General features: G+C 43.0%; 2 protein-coding genes across 2 annotated transcripts; one reads left to right on the forward strand and one right to left on the reverse strand.

Annotated features, from left to right (window-relative positions):
- Positions 1–1,049: 1,049 nt before the first annotated feature.
- On the reverse strand, positions 1,050–26,289 carry LOC138959704 (germ cell-less protein-like 1). Its single transcript, XM_070331293.1, has 14 exons — positions 26,010–26,289; positions 20,949–21,072; positions 17,666–17,762; positions 17,068–17,165; positions 16,241–16,287; positions 15,699–15,830; positions 14,870–14,954; positions 8,056–8,146; positions 7,402–7,536; positions 6,838–6,907; positions 6,181–6,256; positions 5,705–5,766; positions 4,857–5,040; positions 1,050–4,149 (listed from the first exon to the last, which is right to left on the reverse strand). The coding sequence occupies exons 1-14, from the start codon at positions 26,129–26,131 to the stop codon at positions 3,373–3,375; spliced, it is 2,100 nt and encodes a 699-aa protein (XP_070187394.1). The 5' UTR covers positions 26,132–26,289; the 3' UTR covers positions 1,050–3,372.
- LOC138959705 (uncharacterized) lies at positions 18,075–20,606 on the forward strand. Its single transcript, XM_070331294.1, has 3 exons — positions 18,075–18,208; positions 18,546–18,663; positions 20,344–20,606. Exons 1-3 carry the CDS (start codon positions 18,170–18,172, stop codon positions 20,508–20,510), a joined length of 324 nt encoding a protein of 107 aa, XP_070187395.1. The 5' UTR covers positions 18,075–18,169; the 3' UTR covers positions 20,511–20,606.
- Positions 26,290–26,714: the final 425 nt, after the last annotated feature.

The raw sequence follows: 26,714 nt of genomic DNA on the forward strand, positions 1-26,714 counted from the left end.
ACAAAGATCAGTCTGCAAAAAGACAAAAATGAAACAAGATCCTTCGGCTTTTGAATAATCAGTTTGTTTTTCATTGCCAAGAGAAAAGAATCCAGATGTCAGAATCAAGCTTGCAATATATCCAAGGAAAATTAATCTTCTGCACTAAATTGAATTTCTAAGACAAGAGACCAAGTGACAATGACTCCAATCAATAAAACCTAATAGAATTCAAAATACATGTATATTTTTCCTTAAAAACAAATTAAACAAAAAGTTCAGATGAGGAAGGTAGGCAGAAGAAATGTGTGGGGGTGATTGTCTGTACATGTGTGTGTGTATGTGTGTGTGTATGTGTGTGTGTGTGTGTGTGCATGTGTGTGTGAGCGCGCACTAGCGCGTTTGTGCGTGAATGAAGGTCAAAAACAGAGATGAGGAAAGACAACTGTTGAAAAGTAATATGCTTAGAAGTCTCTAAATGTCAAGAATATCATTACAGACAACCAGAAAATCTTCAAAGCAGTGATCTTCATAGAGAGTAAACAGCAAAATAACTGATGTCTCTGACTTTTGAAACTATCACTGGTATTGTCAAATACTTGGAAATAGCGTAACATGAGTTTGGAAAATGTGCTTTGAAAGAAGAGAAACTTAACTTTTAGAATAAAGGATTGTTCAGTACTGTATCCTTGGATAACGTTAGACTAGGTCTGCACTACAAATTCCCTATTGTGAGGTCATATTTTCTTACATAAGAATACGTGTTCTAATTTTCAAAAAGTAAAACACCTTTAGTGGTGATCTTTATGTATATAGAAACTTCAAATATTTTCTTTCAAAGGTTATTCAGCTTTTAACTTCTTTCTACTAACATAAATAAGGCTAAATTTACACACTATAAGTCAGGGCACACTTGCCGAATCCCTTTGCAATCAACACACACACACACACACACACACACACACACACACACACACACACACACACACACACACACACACACACACACACACACACACACACACACACACACACACACACACACCAAGTGAGAAATATAAACCCTCAAAGATTGAAAATAAATATTCTTTCTTGTTCGACATTTATATATAACCATATTACATCATGTGACATAATCGGAAGAGTCGTCAACAAGCCTGTCCAAGAATCTGCTATGCAAATCTTTCATATACAATGTTACAAAAATAAAGCTTTGAGGGAAAGCAAATAAAAATGCTGCCTTGCACAGGTGAGTTTGGTGAATTAATAGTCGACTTAGCGTGTGTAGTTCAGTATACAAACAGGTACAATTACATAATAATCTGTATTTGACATACACGTACTAAGCTACTCACAAAAAGTTAAGGATCACTTGCACACAAATTCATAACTTTCCAAATAAGAAAGCCAATGCGTTGGTATTTGGCAAACGTTTAATTCAATGCTTTAGTGATAACGATACAACATTTCCTTCAATTTCAAGCAATCGTTTGGTATGTACATTTTATCAAAGTGTGTACGTATCGAAATTTAATTTCACAAAGTCGTTGAAATCACAAGACATGGCATTCAGATGCTCCCAAAAGTTCAGTAATGCGTGTAACCGCCCTGGCTGTTCTGGCACTCAACGCAGCGATTCCTCATAGAGTTGACCAGGGTGGTGAAGATCCTCTGTGGAAGCGCCTGCCACTCAGCCTGCAGCATCTGGTAGAGGTGCTGGACATCCCTGGGAGGGGGGAGGTTGCTCCTCACTTTGCGATCCAACTCATCCCAGAGGTTCTCAATCAGGTTGAGATCGGGACTGCATGCTGGCCACTCCATTCTGTTGACTCCCGACTGCTGCATTTAGTCGTTGACCCCCCTCGCCCTGAGGGGGGGAGCGTTGTCATCCTGGTAGACAGCCTGCGGTCCCATCTGCTGCAGTGTAGGCACAGCCAGCGGTCGAAGGATCTCATCCCGGTATCGGAGGCCAGTCAGGTTACCCTGTACATGAAACAAGGGTGTTCTGTGGTGAAGTCTGAGGGCCCCCCAGACTATTACAGAACCTCCACCAAAGGCCACCTTTTCTTGGACAGTGGCGTCAATGTAGCGTTCCCCTTGGCGCCTCCAGACCCTCAGTCGGTTGTCGTTGTGGTTCAGGGTGAAACATGATTCATCACTGAACAGAACCTGGGACAATTGCTGACGTGTCCACCTCACGTGACCTCTGCAGAAGGCGCGGCGTGCTGCCCTATGGGCTGGAGTTAAGCGTGGCCGTACAGCTGGGCGACGAGAACGGAGGTTAAACCCATGAAGGCGATTCCTTATGGTCTGCTGGCTGATGTTGGTGTTAGTAGCCACCCTCAGCTGCCTTCGAATAATGCTGGAAGAGGCTGTTCTTGTTTGCAAGGCTAGTCGTTCAATGAGACGATCTTCACGTGGAGTTGTCTTCTTTGGTCGCCCAGGTCTGCGTCTTTCCTGGACCCTCCCAGTGGCTGTGAAACGTTGAATCAGTCTGACAATGACCGAGATGGACACGTGAAGTCGCCTGACCACTTCTCGCTTGGGGACACCATCTTGGAACCATGCAACAGCTCGTCCCCTCTCAAACTTGTTCAATTTTCGTCGTGGAGGCATTGTCAGATAATGCCTAATACTGGTGGTATGTCTTCTCAAAAAGCCAAGCAAGTGACAGCATCTCACACATAAACAGCAGTGCTTGCACGTGCATAATGGTTTTTCCATGTGGCTTGTGCAATGTGTTCGGGCTGAACGGTCCAAAACAAGGTCTTTTTTCGCAAGTTTCCGCTTTTTCTTTTGCTACCAAGCTCAGTAGTAGGGAATCCCGTGCAATTTTCCCACTAACACAACATCGCCCACTTACAGCTGAACAAGAATTCATAACAATTTGGTTTGACTGAGAAATAAATAACAGTAGCGAACTGATTTTATTGAGCACCTGTGTTCTCATAGTGATCCTTAACTTTTTGTGAGTAGTGTATTTGTAGCCTGTGTACAAATCATAACAAACAAACACAATTCAGCTCAAAAAAACTAAATCACACTCATACACATGAAAAAACACATGTATATCATTTCCGTGTTAGTATCTCTGCAAGTCTGACAGGATTGGCAGTTTTTGTCAAATGGAGAGCAAAACAAGCACACAAGCACAATGTAACATATGCAGACTCAAATGTTTTTTCCTCTTTCTTACACTTGCTCTCTTTTTTTATTCACACACACACACACACACACACACACACACACACACACACACACACACACACACACAGACACACACACACACATGTACACACACACACATACAGAGTTTACACACACACACACACAATTTACACAAACAACTGCTGACAGTCCATCGTTCCTAAGAACATACACTGCAGCGGCTGCCTAACTTTGATCTCCCAGTTGCGGCTGTGCGACTCTCCTGGAGCCCGGACGGTGCCTATGCAACCACTGGCCTGATGGAGATGAACCACGCTCTGTAGAAAATGCAGCACGACCTGCAGATGCTTCGGCCTGAGCAGAGGAAGAACCAGAGGTAGCCACGACAACAGAAGATGATGAGACGGATGCTGAGGCAAAGGACAACGACCTGGACGCGACGCTGACAGTAGCGGTCCTGGCACCAAGCAATGCAGCTGAGGAGTAGACCCTGGAAGGAAGATTCATTGTGGAAGATACGGAGGATGGAACTAAGATGGAGGAGGAGGATGAAGGAGCTGGGGAGATGTCCGAAGAACCGCTTGATTCTTGTTGCCCAGGCCTGTCAGAGTCACGTATGGGTGAAAATGCAGACACCGATCCAGACAAACGAGCCACGACACCGGCCAGTGACCTTGATGACAACCGTGACTGACTAGTCCTTGGTCCCTCCAAACATGGGTCACCTGAAGGTTCTCCTCCTCCTCCTTGTGCCGCTTCACCTGACAGTCTTTCCTTTTCTTCCTTCCTCTTTGCGCTCTGCTCACACCCCTGCCTCTCATCCTCACCCACTGAGCTGGTCGCTGAAGGTGAGGTGACGTCTTCGTGGGAGGGAATGACGGAAACAGGTTGGGGAGGGACGGCCAGGGAGGGGGAGGGAAGGGAGGGGGTGGTGCACAGGAGATGCATGGTCACCTGTAGTGGGAACTTGGTGTTCGAGTCCAGAGTCAACAGCACAAACTCCTGCCGAAAGAGAGAACAAAAAATTAAATCATTCAGCTAACACATTAGAGTAAATAACTCAAGTATCTTATGTTTTGTGTCATGTTAAAAATCCATCATACAAAGATTCATTTCAAATAATTCAGCTTGTTGGATCTTGACAGCAACACGTTTTAGATATACCCACATGGACATTGATCTTGCAGGAAAAATGTTAACTTTGTATTGAAACTGAAAGCTACAACTTGGACAACACCAATCGAAACCCCTCAATCAACAAAGTTAAAAAGCAATTCTCAGTCGCCCAGAAGAAAGGTAAAGAAAAAGACCAGATGACAGCACACCCATGCAAGTAAAGTAAGGCTCATGAATCTATTGTTTATGCACAGACAAGATATCAGGAGGCAGCGTTGCTCCCAGGCTATAGCCTATAGCCTGTTTGACCTGGATTAAAACTAGGTATAGGTCAAACTGTTCTGGCTTTGTCCACTCAGTGGAACGTTTGATGGCCAAAAGACCTCCTACATGTCAAAACTATCAGGAGGTAGATCTGAGCTATGAGTCAGACCAATGCGTAGGATCAAAGAAGTAAGCGACAGTGACCGAAGATGAAGCCTGAGAACTACACTGATGAAATAACTGGTACCCAAACCAATAAACCCAGTAAAAAACAACAACAATTATTTAAATAAATAAATAGACAATAATAAAATTTAAAAAACACTTACAATATCATCATTAGTAAGCAAGAGGTTGAAGATGCCTGAGGACTTGGTATGACTGTTGCAACCGATGTCCTTCTTCTTCACCTGGGCAACTTTCAGATGCAGCATTAATCTGCGATCTTTCTGCTGACTGAGCGACCCTTCAAACTTGTGCAGGGAACCAGTGTTACGCCTTACGGAAACTGTCCTGCAATTCATATACACATTGTCATGTTGTGTTGAATCCCATAACTGAAAATGTGCAGAATTGGCATTTTTTTCTACTGAGTTAGCGTGAATCAGCTGGCAGTTTTCGTGAAAACAGCAAGTCGCTTTCTTTTCATACCTTTCTCATTTAATTTGCAAAACATTTCAAAGAAAAGTTGCCAGCAATTTGCTTTTCACCCTTTTGCTTTGTACCCTAGGTGAGTACAAAATCCATTCATCATTGCTGTCTTATAATACAGAGATACCAGAAACATTGCAAGACCTTGTCTTATCAACTTGCATTCATTATTATGGTATTTAGATCTGTGAAATAGGAATTTTCCAGAAAAAAATAAGCACATACAGCAAATGGCTGCAAATAGTATGTCATACACATGTATTTTACAATGAAAAACTTGTGGTGTTATTGAGTGACGAGCAAATCAACTAACACAAGAACAATCACAGAAAGTTTAAGTAGATTATTGTTTTAACTTAGAAAACAAAAAAGCAAATAAAGTTACATAATAGTGACAATAATACCATTTTGGTGATTGATAGATGAAAAAAGTATGAAATACTTATTCAACAGTCACTCATTCAAACCAAATATTCCTTCTCTGGAGAGAGTTTCATTTGATTGAAACATAATGAATTGTGCCTACTTGTTGCGAAGAGTAAACAGCAAGTCCAGACCATACTGATAGCCCAGCCAGCGCCAGTGATACTGAAACATTCAGTCACATATATCCGAACGGCAATCACATCAACTTAAATCAGAACTGAGAAGACACACTGGGAATAACACCATCACAGCAGGCAACTTAAACTAGAATTTGTTAAATAAAGCAATGAAAATCATCTGGAAGAAAACCTGCCAACTGAAAACATCTCAGAAAGCACACACACACACACACACACACACACACACACACACACACACACACACACACACACACACACACACACACACACACACACACTCAAATACACACACGCACACAAAAGCAACAAAAAAATGTTCACATCATTTTTTTGTGTGCATGCAAAAGTAGGTATGGAACACATTTCCAGGAAGCTTTTAAAAGTCAAATCTAAAACCAGATAACATGAAATGCCTGTAAAGAGCAAAGGAACACACCTCCTGTTCTCTTAGCATGATTCGTCCACATCTCATTGCGTGTTTGTAGAAATCTTCCTCGCTCAGGTCAGTAGGTCTGAAACAGTCACATCATCCACTGATCTTATAACATAAGCTTGACATTCAACAGTGTACTACAACAGATCATCAACTGAATCTATAACAAGCCTGACTTGAAACACTGCAATACAGGTGATTCCAACACTACTGTTCTGTTCAGCTGCAGATTAGGAAACATTACATGAAGGGAGACAAGCACCTAGGTTTTTGGCAATACATCTGGAAAGTTTTCTCTCCCCTGCAAGAGTTGCCACAAAGGTATGAACAAGAACATAGTAAGTAAACAGGCCATAATCACTATAATTATTGTGGTATTAATGATGATTTATGAAAATAAATCCATCTTTTCAGTTCTTTATCAACTGAAATAATTTAGAACTATTCCACAATCAGTGAATGATGAAAAGCTCTCTCCAAGACTGCAGTTCTCTTTTTGTCTTCATATGCTCCTTCAACAACATCATTTAGGCACAAGAAATTCACAGAGCATGACATTGACAAAGGGCAAAGTAACACAGACATACACTTGCGATATCACACATGGCGGTTCTGTTTTTCATGTGCATCAAGCAACTTCAGCAAAACATGGATACCTACCCTGTGTCGTCTCCTTGCTCTGTTCTCAGATGATGCAACCAGCAGTACTTGAAATAGGGGTCCACCCAGCCTGCAACAGAGCCACTCATACTGTACACACCTGCTTTTGGTAGTTAGTGACACAACAGATCAACATAATCAAATACAGTGACAGCAGCAACATCATGGAAGGAGGACAAGAAAGCAGCAGTTCAAAGAACTGGATGACTCTTCTAGCCAAGGACTGAAGGAGGCAAGCATGTTTCAAACCAGAAATGCTTTCTGCAACAAGAAAATACAAGTATGCATGTTCACACAGACAAACATAAATACACAGAACAAAGACACAAGAGATAGGCAGACAATTGAAATGCACATACACGTGAAGGCTCATTTTACATCATAATTTAAACATACAACAATGCGTATGCAGGCACAGTTTCCCCAAAATATGGCAATGCGTTTGCAGGCAAATTTTTCCTAAACACATGGCAATGCGTATGTTGGCACATTTTTCTAAACACGTACACAGACGCGCAAACCAGACACACGCTCATCCTCTCTCTTTCACTTCGTTTCACTCACTGATGGGCAAAATCTGGTCATCCTTTATCAGTTGAACGGCGGAGAGATGGTCGACGACGTACATCCAGCGTATTTTTTCAAACATGGGGATGCAGTTCCGTCCCTTTTCAGTCTCTAAGAAACAGCATCCATTTTCTGGTAGACAAACGAGGCAGATTAGCACTGTGGATTAAGCACTGCACAAATGTTTTCAGATATTTTAGTACATGTATTACTGGTAATGCTTGTCAGATAAAATCCAAATGCTAATACATATTTCGAAACTTTCTGCTGATCTCACCATTTCATGTTTTTGAAAGCTTAACAGTACAACCACGCAGTGATAAAGTCTGTTCACGTGTAAATATAGGCACCTCTGTCACACAGCCTAACCACAGCCTGTATTTTGATGTAAGTGCATTGAGCGCACCATATTCAAACTTTTGTACTTTAATTTGAAAAAAACACAAGAAACCATACAAACCATACAATGCCATTCTTGCTTTCCCTCCAGATCTAATTGTTAGATTATGTAAAAACAGATTTGGCATTGTTTCTGACTTTTGTTTAAAATCCTTACACCAGTTTTCCCAGAGTTCTCTTTTGAAAAAAGGAAATTCTGATGTCAGTTGTGCAAAAAGCAAGGTATGTCTGCGCTTTAGCCAAGTCACCTACCCTGTTCTTGCTGCTTGAAATAATCTTTGCAGTCTTTGTGCAGGTCCTCATCATTCCCTGACCATGATGGATTGAAGCGCAGGAACATCCACTGGAAATGCATGAAAATACAATATTTATAATAATTTGAAATATGCTGGGGATCGGCGAATCAACACATTTAGTCACTAATGGACCAAGGTACGTGGGACAGGAAGCATTGTCATCGGCAGCTAGACAAGGGCTTTCAAAATCAAAGACTAAAAGGGAGAAAAATTCAACAAACGGAGAGAAAAAAAAGAAAGAAAAAAAATCATTGACCAAGCCAACTGTTCTAACAATCTCAGAAACACACTCTGCCTAAGCATTTATTCAAATTTAGCCAATTGTAACTTCAGCCTTAGACAAGATGCATAATAAAACCTACATGAAAATCAAGTCATGTGCGTCAAAGATACATTTTATATTTCAAACTTTCTAGAAAGTTAAGTCAGATGAAAGTTTTGCTAGCCGGATCTCCACTTTCTGGTCAAACAAATGAATGCATAAAACCGTAGACTGTAAAAAACTATGTTCAAGTGTAAATGTGTGCTGTCTTCCAATGGGAATGTTTACTTTCTTAAAATGCTACACAAACAGAAACCACGTAGTTAAGAAGCCTACACAAGCACCTCAAAATCAAAATAACAATATATTAAAAACAATGTGCATCAAATAAGTCAATTTTGATGCAAAAAGCTCTTACTTTGGGCTTCCTCTGCATGAAATTTAAAATAAAATACGTAATAGATATAATGGAAAATTTCCTAGATAAATTTTCATTTAATTAATATACTTACCCGAATCACATTAGCATTGAGTCACCTGAGATGCTTATCACTGAAAAACGCTTACCCGGCTAAAAATTTGAAAGGGAAGCAACCCCATCACCAAAACGAAAGTGAAAGTAGCTTGGTAATGGGCCAGCACACTGGGAGTTACCTCCCATACGGGTGTGTGCCACGTCACTTCCTCTAGGAACACGTGCCTATTCTCATACGGCTTTAAAAATCTTAAAACCATACGCGGGGCAGGTGGGAGGGAATACAGTATGTGATTCGGGTAAGTATATTAATTAAATGAAAATTTATCTAGGAAATTTTCCATTAAATAACATATTCTTACTCCGAATCACATTAGCAGATAACATCAACAAGGCGGTGGGCTAGAAATGAATCAAAACTCACCATCAAGTTCTGGACAGGAACTGACCTGCTGCTATGAGAGCTGGAAGGCCTCTGGAGCCATCCTGTCGAAGAGCCGAGACGTCCCGAAGATAAAAGTTTATGAAAACATCTTCAGAACGCCAAAACGCAATTGTCAGCACCTCCTCTAGACATCTGGAGCGCAGTACTGCCAGAGAGGATGCCCACACCCTCATTTCATGGGCTCGGGCCGAGTCAAGTGGCAAGGAGGGCATGACCCCCCCCCCCCCCCTCTTTGTGCGACTCCACTCATAAGCTTGCTTAATGAGCGAGGACACCCACCAGGCCAACGATACCTTCGACAAATCTTACTCGCGCCTAGAAAAGGGCGAGATAAACAGCAACTTCTGAGAACTAGACCGAAACGGCTGAGTCCGGGCTAAGTACAGACGAAGAGCCCTCACAGGGCAATTGACCGAATCAAGGTCATCCGGGGCCAACGCGCTGATCAGAGCCTTAACTCTAACCAGCGGAGAGGCCTGCCCCGGAGACTGATTCTTGGCCAGGAAATCGGGCCGGAAACGCAAAGATGCGGAACCGTCCGACTAAAAGGAGATATCTCCAGGCTGACCCGATAGGGCGTGGACCTCGCTACCCCGTCGGGCCGTTGCCAACAAAAGAAGAACCAGCGCTTTGCGAGTGACATTGAACAGGGAGCCACCGAACTCACCCCTGTAGCTGAACACCAGGCAGTCCATGCCTTCCAGTGGGAAGCATAAACTGACGAGGTGGACGCTCTATGCGAGCGAGCCACCAAGTCCAGACGGATGGAAGCTATCAGGAGAGGCAAAGTGGAGCAAATCTGAGCTTGGAGCTTGTGCACCCTTCTCTGAGAAGGCTGGACAGTCCACGCGACCGTGTCGAAAGACATCCCCAGATAAGTGAATGTCTGTGACGGGGTCAGCTCCGACTTTCCCTGGTTGATCGAGAACCCCAACAAGTTGGATTCTCGAAGAACCATCAGGGTATCTTGCGAACAGCCGCTCTGGGACTGGTTCATGATGAATCAGTCGTCCAGATAAACCCGCAGGCGGATACCCTAGGACCTCACCAGTGCACAGACCTGTCTCACCACCATGGTGAAAATCCATGGTGCGAGGGACAGCCCGAAAGGGAGTGCGCGAAACTGGTAGATCTGATCTCCCCACCGGAAACAAAGCCATTTCCGGTCGGCCGGATGCATAAGAATGAAAGTATGCGTCCGTGAGATCGATCGAGGTCACCCAGTCTCCTGGGCGGAGAGAGTCTCGGACCGAGGCTGGCGTCTCCATCTTGTCTTTTATCTCACTCAAGAAAGTGTTGAGGAGAGATAAATCCAACACGGGACGCCGTCCTCCTGACGCTTTGGGAACGGCGAAAAGACGCCCTAAAATCCCAGGGAGCTATGGACCCGAACTCTCTCCACCGCGCCCTTCTGCTCCAGGGAGGCAATTTCCGACTGCAAGACGGAACATGCTTCCTGCGAGAAGATGGGCTTGAACCGGGGTGGCACTCGGGTAAGAGGCGCCTTTTCCTCCCGCCAGAGCAGGCGGAAGCCCGATCTCACCACTCCCACAATCCATTGGCTGTCTACTACCAACATCCAACGAGAAAGCGCACGGGAGGGGCCTCCCGCCATCACCAAGGTGGAAGGCGGGAGGGGGGTGAGATCGGGAGCGCTTCATTGGGGGTGTGGCTTACTCCCAGAGCCGCCGCACCCCCTCCCCGATGCCGTCCTCTTCTTCCTGCCACGAGCGACCGGCAGAGCCTGCCGCTTCTGAGCTGGCTTGAGGTTCGACATGTCTGAGCCTGCTTTTGCTTAGAAGGCTTAGACTGTTTCACCCCCTGCAGAGTGAAGTCGAGGAACTGACTGTCCTTGTTCGACTGAATCTCCTTCTGTCTGGCATCCATTGCCAGAGAACAGAAGCGAGATTCCTCTGAGACCGGGGAGACTCTCAAGGTCTCCCTAGTAGCCAGCTCCGTGAACTGGGACTGCGAGAGGAAGAGATCCCTCCTACAGAGGACCGCTTGGGTGTACTGTAGAGAGGAAAGACGCAATTGTTCCTCATTGACCTTGGCCAAGGCGGTAAAAAAGCGCAGAGACATCGTCCGCATTTTGTTCTTCACTGAGAGTGAAAGGAACCAGCGAATCGATCAATGCCCGATACAGAGTCCGAACAAGAGTCTCCGCAACGGAGGACAGTTCGATCTGCCAACGTCCAACCTCCTCAGCAGAGAGGAGGGAAGCCTCAGAAACCGGCAGAACCAGATCAAGCTTGATCGGTTTAGCCAAAAGAGGCAGCAATTCCCGGGGAACCGGAAGGGTAGCCCTAGGGAGTGCAAAAGACGCCAGCCAGCTCTGGCTCTGAGTGGGCAAGCTAAGCTTCCTATTGCCCGTAGGCACAAAGGAAGAGGCTTGAGAAGCCGACGCCACCCACTGCTGAGCTGATTCCGGAACTGGACCAAAAGGAAGCAGTAACGGAACAGGCACTGGCCGAATACCACTCCCGGCATGTGCTGGACGAACCAGCGAATGCGAAAGATGGTAAGCCACTGACGGAGACTCGGCGAACCAGAAGGAAGAAACATCTCCCTGTGCCGGCCGGAAGTCCGCCATGGCCGAAGGATCGAACGGAGCGGAAGAGTCCACAGCCACCACCCCTTCGGGGAAAAAACGAGACGCTACTTCCGCCGCGATGTCAAGAACAGACTTGAGCTTCGACGGAAACACGCCCCGAGACTCCTCGTTGACCACTGATGGAGCATCAGAATAGTCACACATGGAACCATGACCAAAACCACCAGTTCCGGAAGCAGAAGCATGCCCTGGCAAACCGAAAACCGGAATGCCTGTGCACGAACATTATCCTGCAACCCAGAACCTTGTGAAGATAAGGGTAGGCAGGACGACCATCCGTAAAAACCGGAGCTGGATGAGCTGACGTCACTCCCCCATCCGAGTGGAGTGATGCCTGCTCAAGCCTAGGCACTAAATGGCCGGAAGGCGTACGCTGGAATCCACCCTCTGATATCCGGAAGGAAGCACCAGAAGAGGAAGCAGCGTGTCCGGCCGAAACCGGAAGTGTAGTCGACGAAACCGCGCAATGCGGAATTGAAGGCTGCACTGGTTGACTTCGTGATCCGGAAGGACCGGAAGTCAGTGAAAACTCCATACTGCCGCAGCCGCCGTAGCGTGCCTGCGTGGACGGATCATCACCTCCGGCGAGTGCCGGTAGTGCAGCCGACAGAACCGCGCAATGCGGAAGCGAAGGCTGCACTGAAACCAAAAACACCAGTTCCGGAAGCAGAAGCATGCCCAGGCAAACCGGAAACCGGAACTGCCTGTGCACGAACATCATCCTGCAGCCCAGAACCTTGTGAAGGTAAAGGGTAGGCAGGACGACTATCCGGAAAAACCGGAGCTGGATGAGCTGACGTCACTCCCCCATCAGAGTGGAGTGATGCCTGCTCAAGCCTAGGCACTAACAGGCCGGAAGGCGTACGCTGGAATCCACCCACTGGTATCCGGAAGGAAGCACCAGAAGAGGAAGCAGCGTGTCCGGCCGAAACCGGAAGTGTAGCCGTCGGAAACCGCGCAATGCGGAAGTGAAGGCTGCACTGGTTGACTTCGTGATCCGGAAGGACCGGAAGTCAGTGAATACTCCATCCTGCCGCAGCCGCCGTAGCGTGCCTGCGTGGACGGATCATCACTTCCGGCGAGAGCCGGTAGTGTAGCCGACGGAACCGCGCAATGCGGAAACGAAGGCTGCACTGGTTGACTTCGCGATCCGGAAGGACCGGAAGTCAGTGAATACTCCATCCTGCCGCGACCGCCGTAGCGTGCCGGAGCGGACGGATCATCACTTCCGGCAAGTGCCGGAAATGCGGCAGCCGAAACCGACTGCCGCCGCTGTTCGATCAAATCCGGGGCCTCGTAGGTTATCGCCGGAAATGAAAGATCAGCATGGTATCGGTCGTGACCCGAAGCGAAAGAGCTGTCTCCCGAGAGAGAACGTCCAGGCGCCTCACGAGGGCTATCGGACCAGCTCTGCTTACCAGCCGCAGCTGAAGAGGGAGGACGCTGCTCCAAACCGGAAATGGAAGGCAAAGACACGGAAGCCAACGCCCGGACGTCACTGCCAGATGCCGGAAACGCCAAACAACTGGCGACGGAACGCTGGAACTCTGCCTGCACCAAGCTGCGGATTTCCGGAACCAGTGTCTAAAACAGAAAGGAACCAACGCACCCTGCACAGGTGCTAACAACGAGGACGAAGTCTCCGTAGTAGAGAACCGGAGCAGACGTAACAGTAGCGCTAGGCGCCGCAAAAGATAGCAGAAGTAGTAACAGCGCAAGGCGCCGAAATAGGTCAGACAACAAAGTGCTACGTTCTTGGTCTGTACAAGTAAAACTGCTTAAGAAGAAGCCTAAGGCTTAAATTTCCCCTTGGGTCCGACTTGCCACAGCGCTTGTCTGAATCAGACATGCTGTCAAATCCATGTAAACAACACGAAAACATTTTACTGAACGTAAGTCTAAACGACTGAAAACTCAGTAAAAACACACACTTTCGCGTCAACAAATTACGATAGCTACACTTGCCTAACAAAAACAGAGGCACGTAGAGCTACAAACAAAGTCACACGAGCTAGTAAACTAACTCACACAACAAAATGGCGAAACACGCAAGTAACTGACACACAAGTCAACAACACGTGGCAACGCGAAAAAATTTACTGACACGTAAGTCTAAACGACTGAAAACACAGTAAACACACACTCTTTCGCGTCGACAAAATACGATAGCTAAACTTGCCCCACAAAAACAGAGGCACGTAGAGCTACAAACAAAGTCACACGAGCCAGAAAACTAACTCACACAACAAAATGGCGAAACACGCAAGTCACTGACACGCCGGTCAACAACACGTGGCAACGCGAAAAAATTTACTGAAACGTAAGTCTAAACGACTGAAAACACAGTAAACACACACACTTTCGCGTCAACAAAATACTATAGCTACACTTGCCCAACACAGAAAGGGGCACGCAGAGCTACGAGCAAAGTCATACGAGCTAGCTAACTAACTCACACAACAAAATGGCGAAACACGCAAGTCACTGACACACAAGTCCGCAAAAAACGGACAACGTACAGTAACGAAAACAGCGCAAACAACCAACAACAAACGGGAACGAGCTCACCAAACTGAAGGCAAGGCGAGCAGAAAAGCTGGGTAACGTGGCCGGCGGGTGTCACTCAAACACACAAGGTCAGCCACAGAGCGTCAAAAAGTGAACCGTCCTCTCCGAGGTGAAAAAGACGTATGAAAATAGGCACGTGTTCCTAGAGGAAGTGACGTGGCACACACCCGTATGGGAGGTAACTCCCAGTGTGCTGGCCCATTACCAAGCTACTTTCACTTTCGTTTTGGTGATGGGGTTGCTTCCCTTTAAAATTTTTAGCCGGGTAAGCGTTTTTCAGTGATAAGCATCTCAGGTGACTCAATGCTAATGTGATTCGGAGTAAGAATATGTTATTTAATTCACATTAACAAATCTTTCTTCAAACTGTTGACAAGGACAGATCATCAAAGACAAAATGGTGTACCTTCTTGAGCAGCGTGTAGACATCCACTTCTACCTGAAGGAGCCACAGCTCCTTACTGTCCAGCAAACTCATCAACAGATCTACACTGTTTCATTCAACAAACATTTCAACATGTGAAAACTAAGCACACACGTGTCACAAACCTGTCATCAATTTTACAACAAACAGTCTCCCCTCAATCTTATCACAAGCATTTACAATGCACAAACTAGTCATATCAAATTTCCACCTACAAATAGTGCAACAGCTGTCAAATTTTTAACATGCAATTCAAACCTACAAAAGGGGTTCAGACAACAATTATTCAAGCACATTCAGCGAGAACTTCCAAATTAAATCATGTAATTGCATTAATCACATTTGCCATTATTGTAAATCTATGCATCTTTGTAACAGAACACAAACAGCCACCATACCAAAATACTAATTTCCTGTATACTTTAATCTGCATACATTTTACGGGTCAATCAGGAACAGTGGTGAGGCGTCTGTTCAAATGAGCCTGGTGTTATTATTACCCATACAATTTACCAACTTCTGATGTTACGTATTGAATAAGTGCTTCTGGACTTTGTCGCTGTCATGCTCGCAAAAAAACCCATCTGATGAATAGAATTTGAAAAGGATACCTAATAAAATTCCCAAAACAGATACACTGCTAATGTTCCAAAATTATGAATCAAACAACAAGAATGGCAGGTTATTGGAATGTTTAATTTATGACAAAACAAAATGTAACAATTACTGTACTTCGACCCAGTAGTCTTTTTAGTGGGCAAACAGACAAACAAGATACCCATAGCCTGATAAACCAGAAGGGGAAACTCACCAGATGTCTGAGAGCATGGGGGAGTTGCCTGGTGCCATGAGACAGTGCTGTAGCCATTTCAGGCAACCGTCTTTCACCTCCATCAGGCCATACTGCTCAGCTGCGCTAAGGAATGGACACACCGTCTTGAAGCTGAAACAGGAGAAGGCACTTTACGTTTAGTCCTTTGCACGACAGTTTACTGCAGGCTTCCATTTAACACAGAAACAAGATAATTAAGCACTCCAGAATGTAAAAACCCAGCTTTCTACAACCTGTTCATTCAGACACATCAAGTGCTTTAATCCCTTTATCAAACTTTATCACAGACCTATACAATTCTGTCAGATATATAGCATCTTGACTTCCAAATTCACACACACACACGCAAGCATGCACGTGCGCACATCCAACACACACACACACACAATTTTCACATACATGTATAAGCTTGTAGAATAGACACCCAGGCTAGTTATTGACAACCTTACATTATGTTTGATTGAAACAACATATTAATTAAACCCCTGAATCTTAAATCACTCAGCAGGACGAGAACTTACTGGACGCAGCCCTTCATAACCACTTTGCAGTGCTCAATCAGAGGATCCTGCAACACACCAAAACAATTTGTCAACCCTCATAAGCTATTCTGTGACTGAAAAAGGGCAACAACAAAACATACTATTACATGTTCTCCAAAATTTTGTTGACCAAAATATGACAATTTACACAGTTATTGTTCTCTGAGCCAAGCTAGGGGTCAAGGTGAATAATGACTGTCGAGATCTGTGTATTTTTAACGACTGAACACACACAAACATGCACTGTTTTGTAGTGTCTACCAACCGCCAAAAATGTGGGTTTGAGTTGGCCTCTGACATCACATGGATCAAAGAAGGGAAATACAGTTTTCAATCGATACATTACTTGCTGACTTTTACTGGAAAGGAGTTGACACCATAGAACTTCTCAAGGTACAGTAGCATGAGAAAACGGCCCATTTCTGCTCAGTTCTGAGATATTCTCGTCAGTTACAGCACTTACAAGACCTTACAATGTTAAAGCAAGTTAACCGCATGAAGGTAAGAATAGTCTTCTATAGTCTTCTTGATCATTTTTTAACCACAAAAAAGGAAGCTTAGGGAAGCTTCTACTTCTAGATCAAGTAACCAATTCCTTCCGCCAGGACAATCTTGGCACAAAGGGAATGGAGGTCTATGAACGTATATCTCACTTGAAGTTGAAACCATTAGTTTCCTTAGGTGAAATTGTAATGTAACTTTTCCTTGCTCAAGACTTTTGTTTTTAACACCCAAAATTCTAGCTTTAGGTACATTCACGTGTAGGTACACATGAAACTGCAGAAGAGGCGGTACACAAAACTCACAAGCTGAAGGAAGGTAGCAGCAGCCAGCACACCCACCGCCTGCACTGCCTTGACAAACACATTGTCTGTGTACAGAGACTTGAAAGCAATCTTGAGAGCTGAAACACACAATCAATCATTTCATTAGATGATGGAAAGCAGTGCAGCCCAGGCCTTATTCAGACTCCTTAATTAAGACTCTTAATCCCTTCCCCTGAAAGCACCGTGTGGCTGCTTAAATGGCGGGGTAAAACCCGTTATACACGTGAAAGCCGTGGGAGTTTCAACTCATGAACGCAGAAGAAGACTCTTCCCTTTTAAGACATAACCTCCATTTTAAGACTCCCTCCTTTTTTTTTTAGACCAGACGTTCTCAGATTTATGAAAGTCTTAAGAGAGGGGTTCCACTGTACATGTTTATCTGTCTTCTGTAAGAAATTCTGATCACTTCAGCACTGACACAAGAGTGTACACACAGATTGATACAGGGTGTAGTCCATTCATCAAATTTGCACAAGACGGTCCAGTCAATTTTTTGATCATGCTAAAATCAATCAATTATTCAATTATAAGAGTCAACTTAAAATTGAAACACTGCAAATAATAAACAGATACAAACCTTCACAGGTGATGTTTTCATCACTGATTTCAATGTTGATGGTTGACTGGTCTGACTCTAACCATGCGCCATTGAACATGCTGTCAAAGTACTTGCACTGCACAAACACAGAATAGTGCTTTCATCAGAAACTACCAATTCCTAACATCTCTATACTTTAATCAAACAAGTGCCTGGGGAAATAAACAGGGTGACATTCAAGACACAAAAGCTACTGGACTAACAACTTCATGAGCATTTAAAGTCCAGACAGCCTCTTTAATCTCTCAGCTCAAAAGCCACACAAAAAAACTGGATAAAATAGTCATGTCTTCAACCAAATACACCTGAAATTCCTTATCAGTGTTTTTTTTCTCTCTCAAATTATTGGGCAATCCCACATCATGAGAGATAAGACAATGCAGGAGTGTCTCTGGCTTATATCTTTCAAACCTTACAAATAAGACAAATCTGGCAGCAGATCATGTTGTTGCAATTTGTATCAAGTACTAAAGGTCTGCCAAGATGAAGACATCTATGATACTAATCACTCTGGCTCTTGTGGTAAGTTAGCTTCTGTCAATGCATATGCATTAACTTCTGTACACACACACAAACACACACACAAACACACAAACCAGATATAGACAAACCTCTGTGTCATGAATGTCTGCCTGTACATTTATGTGCATTGTGTGTGTGTGTGCGTGTGCGTGTGCGTGTGTGTGTGTGTGTGTGTGTGTGTGTGTGTGTGTGTGTGTGTGTGTGTGTGTGTGTGCGTGTGCGTGTGCGTGTGTGTGAGTAAATATCAAAGACAAGGATAACTGCCTTTTTCACCATATAAGCATCTTGTATAGTTGTAAAGTTTTGACACAAAAGATGTCTATAATCATGACAACAGGGCTACGCTTGGTGTTGCCTGACGGACACTGACTGTCCGAACACCCACTGTTGTCTCCGTCAAGACATCATGATTGCCAGCAAGCGACAGCTGGTGCTGCCATTCAACCATCACGGGGGTAAGCTTAATTAGTTTCATCAGAACAGAGAGTGTTCAAACTTTTGCTGCTTTAAATTAGTTTGATGTCTAACTGATAATCTTAAGTCATACACAAGGGCAGGTTGAAATGGGATGTAGATCAGGAAGATGAAAGGTAAGGCCAGAAGAAAAACTGTGTATTACTTGGCACTTGCAGATGTTCAGCTTGGATCATCAGAGAACACATCATTTGATAATATCAAAATAATGCCGTTGTCATAATCACTAGGACAGATCACATCAGCTTTCAAAAAGTGACAGCATTCAATCAAAATAGTGTTCAATTTTTTCATCAGATAACAAACTACAAAATTATTCTTTTGTTGAACAGTGCCACTTTTCAGATGTCTGCTTGCAATTTTCATCCTACACTCCTCTTAGTCACATGCCTGACTGACTACTGAATTCAATGTTTCACATGACCAGCGTCTAGCAAAAAAAGTTCAGCCACTTCAAATGACACTGCAACAGACAAAACCCTGAAGAGGTTATATATTCCTGTCCATCAGTATTAAAATTTATACACAAATTTTGAGAAAAAAAATGTGTCTATGCATACTATGATTGATTAACCTCTTCTTCAGTAAAGACAATTAACTTTGGAACTATGATCCCTTCTTTCTCTACAAAAAAAGAAAAGAAAAAAAAATCTTCAGCCTAACTCATCACCAAATAGAGAATTCAATTTCAAGTACGTCCTTGTTCTTCGCCTTCTGTTCAGGGGGGACATGCACAAGAAAAGGAGGAAAAGGGGAAAGCTGTGCCCAATATTTTGCATGCAGCACATGCCAAGACGGCCTTCAATGTGTTCCAGACAAGCCTCTATTCTCCATCTTGCAAAAGCGCAGAGTGGCATACATTCCTGCTACTTGTCTACCCCTACATTGACAACATACTACATGTATGACCAATTCTGAAGTGAAAAGTAAATGTGGAACTATATATACTGATCATTTTTTTCTGTCCAGCTGCATGATTTTTTAACTGTTTCAGTATGCTCATGAAATCAAATGATGTGCCGCGGAGAACCGGCGTTTCCATCTGAGTGATCGACAAGAAGAAGAAGAAGAAGAAATGATGTGCAGAAGTACAGTTTCTAATTCTGAAAAAAAAATTGTTTTATCAAACCTGAATAGTTTTATTGTTCCTGAGCTTGGTATCTAACCTGCCAATGCCAGTACCCTTTCTGTCCCTGTTATCTGTTCTGCAAGCCCACTTTTCTTATCTTCAAAAACCGACGCTCAGAAAGAGGCAAACTTCAACACAGCAAGTGCAATTAGTATATGTTGTGCTACCAAATTTAAACAGCATAACAAGTGCAGAACAAACCCTATCACACTTTACTCCAGACTGTCAACTTCCACAAACACACATGCAGCCCTAAAACACACAACACACCTAGCAAACTTTTCTTTCAGCCTGCAAACACAAACAGAAACTACCACACACACGTACACACACAAACATTTTCCACACTGAACAAGTTCTGAGACAAAATCCATAACATGAAGAAACCTTGAAGGTTTCGGTGTGGTTTGCTTCCACAACTACTTTACAACATTCACATGGCAAACACGTACTCTTAAAAGCATGCAAACATTCATGACTGCTTTTACTCATTCGCAAACTGTTACTTTATGTGCATGGTTCTATTCAACAGGAAAATGCACGCTGAGACAAGGCTTGGGAAAGACCTGTTCTTCATTCACTGCTTGTGGCTGCAAAGTTGGCCTAAAATGCCAGTACCTGGACCATCCCTTATCCGTTCAGACCAAGAGAAGTGTTTATTTCCGGCCTGGTACCTGCCAGGCTGACTTGGACATTTAGACTAGTATTTAATTGGCTGTCTAAGTTTTGGAAAAAGTTGTAACATCTTGCTGAAATAAACCACCGCAGATGACTAAGATTCCAATGAAAATACTAGTACTGTAGTGTTGTGCTTCAATCTTGAATGTGAGTTTGGCCTGTATCATATGTAAAGTTCTGTCTTTTGGTTTCTGTGTGTTTCCATGTTTGTTACTGTTAGTGTGTGTGTGTGTGTGTGTGTCTGTGTTTGTGTGTGTCTGTGTGTGTGTGTGTCTGTGTGTGTGTTAGTCTAGGTCTGTGTTTGTGTGTGTCTGTGTGTGTGTGTGTGTGTGTGTGTGTGTGTGTGTGTGTGTGTGTGTGTGTGTGTGTGTGTGTGTGTGTGTTTGTTTGTGTATGTGTGTGTGGGTGTGTTTGTTAGCATGTGTGTGTTTGTACCAAAAGTAAAAAAAAGATGGATACCTGACAGAGGTAGAGTCTGTGCAGACGCCAGTCTTTTCCAAGCGCGTGAATAGTGACATCGCTGTTGGCACCTTCCTCAAATAACGTTTTCACAATGTACTTGGAAGTTGATTGAAATCGTTTCCTGCAATTTAAATCAGTTTTAGATTCAACAAAATATATATAAAACAAAAAAGTGTCAGATATATTTCTGCAATTGTGTGAAAACGGTGACTTAGTATTGTAACCTTTCACACAGAACACGTACTGTCTGCATGGTCATTTCACCTGTGGGCCGCCAGCATGGATCTTAGATGGCTGATGGTCATATATATAGGACCTACTAGATCGATGTATCTGTGCACGTCCTAGATACTGGGAAATACTATGGGTTGTCAACTTTGAATGACTGTCACAATATCTCTGAGCAATGGATGACAAAGGGGATGCTTTGATGTCAAAGGGGATGGATTTGACTTACTGTAACAACCAAGTTTGGGTTTCCAAACATTGCTGTGGGTTTTAAACGATTTAATTTTTAGCCAAAATGCCCCCAAAACAGCACCTAAAACTGGGACAAAAATACACCAGTCTGTGTTGCAGCTGTACATAATGGAGAATAAAGCTCTGTGAATTTTATTGTGATGTTTATGGGTCAGCTGAAGGATTATTCTCGACATACACACTCAAGAATTACATCTATTTTTCTTCTTCTGGGAGTTTGATCGGCAAAGAAAACACGTAATCATGGGTTACCGTCGTTTCCGGTTTCAACTTCATCAAAAAATGCGATCTGCTGAACAAAGGAAACCTCAAAGTTATTCAAAGTCATTATTTATTTATTTCAACAACATTTAGGTTTTCAAAACACAGCACTACGGTAGGAAACAAATTTATTTCAGCTTATAATCGCGCTTGAATGTACCCCACCCTTGTTTCGTTTCCATCTGTAACCCACGAAAGCATGGCCACAGCAGACGACAAATCCCGCATTGCCTATCACACACGCGTTGTGAGATCGCGGGAACACCGTCGAAAGTTCCATTCATGACGTTTGACCCGGTCATGTGAATAGACAATGAGAATTTATCCACCCAATCGTATTCGTTTCCGGTTTTTGAGACGTAACTCACGACAGACCACGCTGTATCTTCACTGTTTGAGACCTGTAAAATCTTTTTTGACAATTGTAGCATATATTCATCGACGAATTTTGCGATATTTTGCTGATTAAAGCTTGATCTGGTGCAAAGTTTGAGCAGCACATGTGTTCTCATGATCGGCGCCATTATGAAATTTTCGATTCTTCTGCAACGCACGATCGACAATCGATTAATTCTCTCATTTAGGATTGTCGCTTATGGAAACTTGAAAATTTCAAACTTTCATGTATGCATAGTTATTTATCTATGTAGTCCACATGCAATAATCAAGTTTTAGTTCTTTTCTTTGGAAATAAAAGACATTACGAACTATGGTTTCCATGAAACTCACGACAGTATTATCTCTATACACATAAACCCAGTGAGCACAGATCGAAAACTTTTTGCTCACTTAAATCTTTCTATCATGTATTAAAACCCAAAAGGGTGCCCAAAACGCTAGTTGCTACATTTGACCTACAAAAAAAACTTTTGCGCCTGGACATTGCGTGGGTTACGGTTTCCACTTTCTACTTCGATCTAGTTAACTTATGGAAACTTGTAATTTCAAACTTTCATGTTTGCATATTTATTTATCAATGTTGTCCACATGCAAATTGCAATAATCAAGTTTTAGTTATTTTCTTTGGAAATAAAAGACATTACGAACTATGGTTTCCATGTAACTCACGACAGTATTATCTCTATACACATAAACCCAGTGAGCACAGATCGAAAACTTTTTGCTCACTTAAATCTTTCTATCATGTATTAAAACCCAAAAGGGTGCCCAAAAGGCTAGTTGCTACATTTGACCTACAAGAAAAACTTTTGCACCTGGAAATTGCGTGGGTTACGGTTTCCACTTTCTACTTCGATCTAGTTAACTTATGGAAACTTGTAATTTCAAACTTTCATGTTTGCATATTTATTTATCAATGTTGTCCACATGCCACATGCAATAACTGAGCTAAAGTTCTTTCCTGTGGGATATTGAAGCCTAAAGTGGAAACCATGTAACCCACGACATAGAGCGTACTGCATGTGTCTAATTGTCATTTCTAAAGAAACCCCGATATGAAAGGTCCTCTCTTTGACAGAAAAAGATACAGGCATGTCTTTTGCACTTAAAAAAGAGTATTTCACTCAATTCAGTCCTACTTTTTTTCCTGGTGTCCATGTCCCATAGTTGTGACCCAGTATCTAGGATGTGCACATCTATTTCCGACCAATTCTTCCTGTACCTAAATGAATCCGACCGATTTACCCGGTAGCATCAATGACAAGACTTGCACATCACAACAACCTATTCATGACATTCATACGCATGCTATTCACTAATCGGTTGATGACCTAATGTCATGGACGAATCCTTTCGTTGCGACACAAACTAACGTCAAATGTCGCAGAAAATTGGCCTTGTGTGTCTGTTGCTCTGTCACTGCCTCAATCTGTCAATGGCTCTCACAAGTGAAACAAATGAAATTTGCAGTCTTCAAAGACCTTCAAATTCAAGGGGCACAAAAGATAATTTGATGAACATAGTTTCCAATGGTTACTAGTGACATGAAGGTTAATAGGTTGTTTGGGAAGTATAGTTTTCACATAGTAACTTTTAACTAAATATGCTGGAAATGTTTTATCAAAATTGAGAAAAATCTCATCAGTGGGATTTCGATACAAATTAAGTTTCTGGAAACTGGATTTAACTCTGACCACTACATGGTAAATACAACACGCGCCATAGAAACTCTCAGTATAAATTATAATCAAAACATGAGCATGATAAAAAGAACGTAGAAACATGTCAGCATGTCAGAAAATACATTTCTGGATCATTTCTGATGAATGATTAATTGATACGCATTTGTCATGTTGAATGAATTGGCACAGAATGCACAAGTGCAATATCCTATATTATCTGTACTACTACTAGTACTAGTAGAGTATGTTCTTGTCGGAATTAGATCCCACCTGGTCAGGCTGAGGACAACACACCTATACCTTCAACATTTACAAAAACAGCCTTTAAAAAAATACATATATATATATTTTTAAAGCAAGAATGGCTAATGGAATTCGCTGCTTTTGCCACACAAGTCATTTGTGCTAAGTTGTATGATTTAGACAATTAGAGCTCTGAGAATCAAGCAATAAACTCAGCTTGTCGGAATTATAGATGCATCTAGTGATCTACCCTATTACAGTTCAGTGGCCTAAAGAGAGAGTTAAGTAGTTTCATTCTAAAAATTAGCAAGTTAATGGTTATGTTCAACATGTTTTGAAGGAAAACACTAGCTCAACCGATTGTGACAACTATTTCAAAATTCCATCTTAGACATGCCATTTACCTCGATCATATCGATCAAATTAATAAATAATGCTTAATTTTGGGCCTCAATCCGTCAATTAATTTCACAGAATGTATTCTTTGCTTTGATATAATTTATAAGTGACTTGTAATGTAAGTTGTACAAACAAAACAAAAAAGTCAATATGTTTGTTAATGTTATAAGGCAAAAAAAAAAAAATTGTCTGTTTCTGGTCACCCGACCGACCCTAAATTTCGGCGCCGACCCTAAACTTTTTTTTTCCAAACTCAACAATTTTTTTATTTTTTTTGGTGGTAATGGACAGTGTGAGAAAATGAACAACAAAAACGTGTGAAAACGAAAGTCCGCTGACGATTTGTAAATGTGTTGAGTGTCTTGTCTCTATGTATAGTGAATCCAGTCTCTTTGCGCGATTTTTAAAGTTAGTTTTATTGGTCTACATTATTTTGTGGTTAAAAAAAAAAAATTAAAAAAAATAAAAAAAAATAATCCCGACCTACCGACCCTATATTTTTTAGCCATGTTACCAGAAACAGACAATTTTTTTTTTTTCGCAGTGGCTACACTTACGCCGCCCGTAACTTTTCCCTTCTTTGCTTTGATTACGCCACAAAGCATTTCCCCGCCAGGGCCGCGCTCTACTTCCGGTTTGATCCGGTTTGGGCGGCCATTTTAAAGCGTGGGTCGAATGAGGACAGACGTGTTCAACAGTTCATTAGTAGTGGTTGTGCGTTTCTACCCGTATGCAGGCCGGTTTATTTTAGTCATGGATAGGCGGACTTCACAGCGAAGCAGTTTTGACAGTAGGAAGTACGTTCGAGTCCGGCTTCGACAGGTTGCAAAAAGTTATCTCGGACTTTGAAACGAACGCGTTCGTCCAGCTCTACGTTCGGTCGTCGCGAACCCTGCAGACGCTCTCCCACCTCCCTCTCTCTCTTTCTCTCTTCCTTTATGGTGATCCATCCATCTCTCTCTCTCCTACCCCCCCCCCCCCCCACCCAAGTGTTCAGAGGATGCATTATTGCACAAATCGTGAAACAAATGATAACGTACAGGTGAGTGGCCTACCCTTCAAAATGGTCACGGGTTACACAGTAGGCCTGCAGGCTACGACAGTAAAATGGCGTCATGCCGTAACTGCCGCATGTCCCTCAGTGTAGTGATATGTGGGATCACGCCGCGCCGTAATCAAAGTATGGCCGACTGACTCTATGACGTGGAAAAGGTGTAACCGTAGCCTCTAGTGAGCGTGTTACGATAGTAAAATGGCGTCATGTCGTAACTAGAGAATGTCCGGGTAGGATCACGCCGCGCCGTAATCAAAGTATGGCCGAGTGACTCTACGACTCGTGGAAAAGGTGTAGTGAGCCTGCAGTGAGCGGGTTACGACAGTAAAATGACGTCATGCCGTAACTATAGAATTTCTGAGTCGAATTACGACTTGAAAAAGGCGTAACAGTAGCCTCTACCTAGTTTTTTGGCCTAATGCCCCTGGATAGCAAACTATTAATTCACAACGCTAATGTTCAACATCACCAAAGTTAATCACTATTTGTTTTAGACCAATGATGAAGATTGATCAAAACAAGAAATCCTACTGTCAAAACCTTTTGGGAGTATGCAACTCGTTCTCTCCATCGCTGTGTAGCGATACACTTGGCGACGCCTCCGCCTTGTCTTCTTCGAGAGGTCGTTTCACGCCCCTTCCTGTGCTCAGGCTGCCTCCCATGAACGCCTGTTTGGCCTCGCTGTCTGCTTACTTTGTAATGTGCAGCAACAAACTAGCCAACAAGATCTGGACCTTTTTGCGGCAGAGCTATGTGAAACGGTTGAAAACGAACATCAACGCGTCTCTCCAAGCATTGAGCAGTCCGTTTGCTCAAGGGAAGTAAGGCTTACAGAGAATGTAAATTTGGCTTCAGTAGTGCAGTCCCTTGAATACCGGTGCAGAAAGTGGAATGTACACCCCGTCATTTGAACTCTTTTTAAAAACAACAGCAAACAAGTACACTCGATCGTAGCATCGTCTGTCCACCGCTCGTGGCAAAAGCAGTGAAATTAACAATCCAGAAAGGGCGCGGTAGCGGTTGCGCTGAGGAGGCACGCTTTTCTATATCTCTATTCTTTTTAACTTTCTGAACGTGTTTTTAATCCAAACATATCATATCTATATGTTTTTGGAATCAGGAACGGACAAGCAATAAGATGAAATTGTTTTTAAATCGATTTTGGACATTTAATTTTAATCATAATTTTTATATTTTTAATTTTCAGAGCTTGTTTTTAATCCGAATATAACATATTTATATGTT

Source organism: Littorina saxatilis, linkage group LG2 (assembly GCF_037325665.1).
Source record: "Littorina saxatilis isolate snail1 linkage group LG2, US_GU_Lsax_2.0, whole genome shotgun sequence".
NCBI lineage: Eukaryota > Metazoa > Mollusca > Gastropoda > Littorinimorpha > Littorinidae > Littorina > Littorina saxatilis.